Source organism: Canis aureus, chromosome 22 (assembly GCF_053574225.1).
Source record: "Canis aureus isolate CA01 chromosome 22, VMU_Caureus_v.1.0, whole genome shotgun sequence".
In the NCBI taxonomy this organism is placed as follows: domain Eukaryota; kingdom Metazoa; phylum Chordata; class Mammalia; order Carnivora; family Canidae; genus Canis; species Canis aureus.
This window is the reverse complement of record NC_135632.1, coordinates 17,077,180-17,083,266: the sequence shown is the minus strand read 5'-3', so window position 1 is coordinate 17,083,266 and position 6,087 is coordinate 17,077,180. Positions and strand designations below refer to the sequence as shown.

General features: G+C 38.1%; 1 protein-coding gene across 2 annotated transcripts in view; it reads right to left on the bottom strand.

The window, feature by feature from the left end:
• Positions 1-431: 431 nt before the first annotated feature.
• The window catches only part of COPB2 (coat protein complex I subunit beta 2), a 68,227-nt gene continuing 62,571 nt past the window's right edge, over positions 432-6,087 (bottom strand). For both annotated transcript variants that reach the window (XM_077864956.1, XM_077864955.1), the window contains exons 15-22: positions 5,620-5,827; positions 4,480-4,590; positions 3,290-3,504; positions 1,785-1,877; positions 1,511-1,691; positions 1,277-1,345; positions 1,056-1,127; positions 432-812 (exon numbers count right to left, since the gene is read on the bottom strand). In XM_077864956.1, coding sequence (XP_077721082.1) covers positions 717-812; positions 1,056-1,127; positions 1,277-1,345; positions 1,511-1,691; positions 1,785-1,877; positions 3,290-3,504; positions 4,480-4,590; positions 5,620-5,827 — 1,045 coding nt within the window. In that variant the 3' untranslated portion in view covers positions 432-716. The remainder of the gene's footprint in view (positions 813-1,055; positions 1,128-1,276; positions 1,346-1,510; positions 1,692-1,784; positions 1,878-3,289; positions 3,505-4,479; positions 4,591-5,619; positions 5,828-6,087) is intronic.

Genomic DNA, 6,087 nt, shown 5'->3' with positions numbered 1-6,087 from the left:
CCTGATGTTTTTAACAGTGCCTCTACTGAAATACAAAGAAATCTTTGATACTCCACTCATTTTCCTAGGTTATGAGGGGATGATAATTGAGAAGTATATTTGAGTGTCTGGTTAGAATTTCTCTAATCATGTGCAGTGTAAACAACAAAAAAGCACTTCTATCTCTCTATATCACTAAACAGTTTAAACAGAGCCCAGCTTAAAGAGGTCAGAGGAGCTGGGTTTCAGATCCTGATTTGAGAAACAGATAATTAACTACAAGACAAAATTAGGGTTGAGGCATAAAAACCCAAGCATACCAACTTGGTGGGAACATGATCAAGAAAAAGGGTTAAGAGAATGTGGGCTGATCCCTAGGTGAGGTGTAGTTTGGTTCAGCCTTCTAAAACGAGGAGCTTATTTTCATTATTTAGAAAGGAAACTTTCAAGTATTTTGTTAATTCAAAAGATTTTATGAGATACAGTCTAATGACAGTATGAAAAAAAAAAATCAAAGCCCACACTTGGTTTACTTAATAAGGAAACAATGATTTAGATGCTGCACATAAATGACTCCTAAGATGAGAAGAGCAGTGTGCTCCCAGTGGGCCACAAACAGCCTTTCCATATAAAATCTAAGGAGGTTCTCAAGAGTCTAAAGCACTGTGGTCAGGGTGGCGATCGATACCTGTCCATCATAATGATCTGTGTAGTGGGGTTCTCAAGAAACATTACACTCAATCATCCAAAATATCTTCATCCAGGTTGATGTCTGTTGTGTCAATATCTTCTAATTCTAAATTATCCAGATCTACTTCCAGTTCGACTAAACTCTGCAAAGAAAAGAGTTATATAGCACTTTGTTATCTCTGATAAACTTTTGAAGCTACCTCTGATTCATGATCCAAAGAGAACCAAAGCAATAGTCAAAAGGGACATTCTCTCATTTCAGAGCCCCTGCTCTGAAAGTGATTATGTCACTTGAAATGCAGAGGCCTGCCCATCCTGCAGCCGTTCATGGGGAGAAAGGAGTGCACCTGGGGTTCCCATGCAAAGTCTGGGTATGATGTCTGTACCTTTTCTTCTTTGTTGGCTGTGTGGGAGGTGACAATTACTGGAGTAGGAGAAGCAGGTTTCCCATCAAGTTCCTGAAAGGCCAAGTGGAGATACATATATAAAAATGGAGAATTTGTTCAGGTAATTTTCCCCCAGTGGAAGGCTGTTCAGGATTAGGAAATAGGAGATGACACTTAAAATGAAAAAAACTTAACCAGATTATCTCAGGCAGTATTCTGACCTGTTGAGCTGCAGATCTTGAGGGCTGAAAGCCTTTTGCCTCTTCCATAACATTTCTTTCTTCATTTGGCTATCAGAATAAAGTAATAATGAAATATTCTGAAGTCATAATTCATTTATGAATTTGATCCAAATCTCAATTATCAGCTCTCAATCCAACAATAAAGTATGTAAAGTATGAACACACTTCTACACTCTAGTCACACTAAATGAGGTCTGCTCCCTGGCGACTCACCGTGACAAGTGGGTATTGCTTGGCTGGCCACAGATCAGCATGTGTTTCCTTCACCCATTCTTCTACAACAAAGGCTTCTTTTAATCCAGGAAAAAGGTTTTCATATTCTGTTGGATCTGCAAGGGATTCTGCTGCTTTCTGATTGACTTTTGAAAGATTTTCTCTCCAGAGTTTCACCACCCTATTGTACAGATCAAGGAACCAAAGGGAAACTTGAGTAAGCTTGCTCTAGTTTTTATCTGAAACATTTGTTCCTAAAATTAAAAGTCTGTACCTTGAAACCTGACTGGGTAAGTAAGTCCGGGCTAGGAAGGCGGCTTCAGGCAGTCGACCTGTTCTAATCAAGAGTTCCAGGCAGGCATCTAGCCTAAAGATGAAAAAGGAGAGGCACTATTACCAAGAAGAGAAAAATGTAGATGTAGTGTTGCAAGGTCAGCATTCTCTCCCCAACTTCCACACATATACCTCACACCTCATTTCTGTCACTGAGTCATGTACTTATCATCAGTGTGTTTACATAATCAATGGACTCCAAGAGCATGAAGGGTAGGACAGGTTTGTGACCATTTTCGCTCTCTCGACAACCTGTTTTAACAACTCCTAAGAAGAATCTAAGGGGGCTTTTCAAGGCCAGCTAAGGCAGCTTAGACAAGCACATTTTCAAAGGCTTTCAGGAGATACAGGAGCAGAAACTTGGTTTCACAAGTGGGAACATTGAGGGCAGTGTCTCCAACGTGGGCTGTGCTGGACAATCCAGTGGTCTCTAGCAGGAAAATGTCCTAGTTACTATTTTTTTAATTTCAATTTTTTTTGAAGTTTGGTAAAGTAGACAATGTGTAGAAGTCACAGGTTTTGGGGGGGAAAAAGGGGTTTTTGGCTTTTAGAAATGTAATACACTACATATATATTACCTAATATCCTCGGCATCAAATGAAAGTCAAACAACATTCTGCAATAACACATGAATACTAAATGTGATAATAAGAACAAGTAGCATAAAAGCATAAAATAATATACTTCAGAGTTAAGGTTTTGCCATCAAATAAATTATAGGAAACTATTTTCAGGACAGTTTTTGGTTCTTGAATTATGGACCTATTCCTACAGGTATACAAATTTATAAATACATATATTATAAAAACACATTAGGATACACTAAGCTTTGATAATAAAGTGTGAGGTTTAAAAAAGTCACTACGCAGGGCAAGGTTACTGAATATTTTGTGTTTTATTTCATAATATGGTCAACTAATGATGAGATGATTTGGTTTGCACTAACTGCTAGACTTTGAGAAGTATATGGTATTTTTATGCTTTACAACTGGACTCAATTCTAGAAGTACCTGACATCCTCAACCCCCTTTATTCTTGCCATGGACAGGTCAGAATTACCCAATTTGGGTAAAACTATTGGCCATTTGGGTACTACAGGAACAGCACAATAGCTTCCTGCTGTGGTAAAATAAAATGGCTCAGCCAGGGAGAGGCCAGGCTTTTGAGAAAGGTGTTTAACATTTCTCTCAGTCCAAGCCTCCTTAAACGGCACATTTTGCTTATTTCGACCAAATGTGTCAAGAGCATCCCTTGCTGAAGGTGGACGCCACCACGGTAGCACTGTCCTTCCTCGGACTACCCCTACTAGCCAGGGCTAGGCCAGGTGCCTGTCCGTTCTCTCTCCAGGGTTCATTCTTCCTCTGTAAACCATCCTCATAGTCACTGCAGAAACCAGTGCTTTAAATTACTATGCCCACCACTCTTAGATCTTGGATTAATACTTACTTGCCCTGTAAAAAGTAGCTCATGAATGCCACGTTATTCTTGCCATCTCTCTCTGCACCCTCTGCTAGTTTGTTCACCATACTAGCATTTCCAGAGGCAGTGGCCAAGAGCAACAGGCCTCCATAATCCTGTGCATGGTGCAGGCACTCCTGGGCAAGGCCAAACTGACATTTACTAATGGCAAGTTCGGCAAGTTGTTTCCACTTTTGTTCTGACTGTAAAAAAAGAGTTTCCAAGTTAAAACATCTATGGAAATAAACATTTGAATTTTCAACATAACAGTCTTCTGTTAACCTATTACTGGGCTGCCAATGGGAGATATTTCATACATATACTGAGCTGTGCTTATTAAGCTGGTTCTATCAATCAAAGTAAGAATGGAATGACAAAATGTATAATGAGAAAATGGAAGTTATTCGCATATACAAAATGAATTCAAACAAATCAATTTTAATGATTCATGAATAATCATCAAACCATTATAATTTTGTAATTACACAGTAAAACTAAAAGTAATACTATCTAATTGGAGTTTTAAGGTAATTAGATTGCAGTTATTTTAATGAGTGATTTAGTACCATTTCTGGAAAGTCTAGAGCATTGTTTTTTATATTCTTAAATATTTAACAATGATGTTATCTGTTATTTGTAGCTTCTCAAAAATCAAAATGCTACACATTTGGATGATCTCAATGTAGTTGAAATTTATTTAGCACATCTGAAATGAATTTACCAATAAATGCTAGACTTAAACCACAATTGGGGGCCCTTAATACATAGCAGTTCATTAAAATCATTAAATTGTGTCAAAATATTAAAATCTTTAAAACCAACAACTTTCTCACTAGTTTGGGATAATGGCAAATTACTGCCTTGTCTGTCTGTACTCTAAGTTCCCAGACTACAATATCTAATATCTTACATCTTCTTTTACAAAACAGATCTCCTATAAGCTACTGAAAACACTTTTTCTTAAACAAATTCACAATGCTAAAAATAGATCTCCAATAAAATTCATTCATGTAAAGACTAACAAAATGCATTTTTTAAGTGAACAAATAGAGGCAATCATCCAAAGAGATTTACTAATTTGCATTTCAGAAAAATTTAACAAGAGAACTTAAACTAAACACAAAGAAGTAGCTACTAACCTTTGAATCAATTATAGAAAATCATGACTTAGTACATACCTCTGCTTCTACTGCTAATTGGTATGCGATTTTCAGTTCTCCAAGCTGTAGAGCAAGTTCAAAGCGATGCTCTGGATCTGTGGATACTGTAAGAGCTTGCTGCTTGAAGCCCTAAACAGAGAACATATGTAACTGTGTGTGCAGTCTATATGTGTATATCACACACAGCAAGTCAGCCATTTAGCTCTCTCTTGAACTAAGGCTACCTTGCTAACACACAAACCCCACTGCCTAAACATAATAAATAATACTCTTTAATGAGAAGACAGAAAAACGAAGGAATCATTAAATTAATTGCTAAGAACAAACCAGCAGACAAAATGCAGTCCCACAATGCTATTTTCTAAGCACTGGAAGGTGACTGATGCTGAACAAACTCATGTAAAACTAGTAAATTAAAAATGCAAAAGCAAGCAAATGTCAAAAAGACAAAGATTCTGGAAAGCTGAGTGAACAAAGAGAGGCTCAGTGGTGTAGACCTAGCCGTTCACAACCTACTCACTAAGCTGGGCTCAGAGATCATGTAATCCAGTCCCTCAAAGAAAAGCAGTTAAATGTAAAAGCTTCCTTCCAATTTTTCCTAATCTGTGGGTCATTTAGCAAACGTTTTGCTTGCAGGTCCTGACACTGATAGGGTATGGTTACAGGACTTGACTGCTGGTCTTATGTCTACTTGATTCATCAAAGGGCAGGAAATCTAAAACTGTCTTCCATATTCCACAGAGTCATCAAAACAGGCTTTTAAACCAACTACTGTAATTATCAAATTAGCTTCTCCCCTAAGACAAGGAGTACTGATGGGAGTATGCACTGTGGGCAAGTTCATCAGCTCTATGGATGTGGTGCATTAGACCAAGCTGAGACTTCAAGAGACTCCCCTGGAATGAGGAAGAATGCTCGGTTATGGGGTGGCCAAGAGGGAGTTGCTGGACAGCTATCCAAGTTCTGTCCAGCTGGATCTCCAGGAAGGCTGTATCATTATGTTTAAAATGTTTTAACTTCCCAGACTACACAAACTGCCCCCTCTCCCTCTCTCTCTGTGTCTTTCACGTATAAATAAATAAAATCTTAAAAAAAACAAAACAAAACAAAAAAACACCCAAAAAGAAAACCAGCAAACAAAAAAAAAATCCCTCTTACTTGCTTTTCCAGAAAGTGTGCAACTCTGGTCCTCTGTTCTTTTGGAATGGTAGGAAGAACCTTATCAGCCATGCTAAAGTCCCTTCTCATGACAGCTGTCTGGTATTCCAGCACGGAAACCAGCAGAGAATAGCTAACAATGTTCAGTTCTTTATCACCCAGATAAAGCCTGTTGTCTTTAGGAATATAGCCCAGGAGATACATTGTCCTGTAACAGACACAGAAACTAATTAGGAGTAGGCCCAAATCAGTAGAATGATACACACACACACACACACACACACACACACACACACACACAACCTGCCTCTTGCTCAGAATCTTTTCACTTCGACTGATGCAATTTTGATAAACAAGAGCCAACCTACTAAAACTGCTACACACTGAAAAATCAAGCCTATCACTGCTACAAACCAGCAATAGGTTTTGTTTAAAAAACATAATTCTGGATTTAGAATGCTTGACACA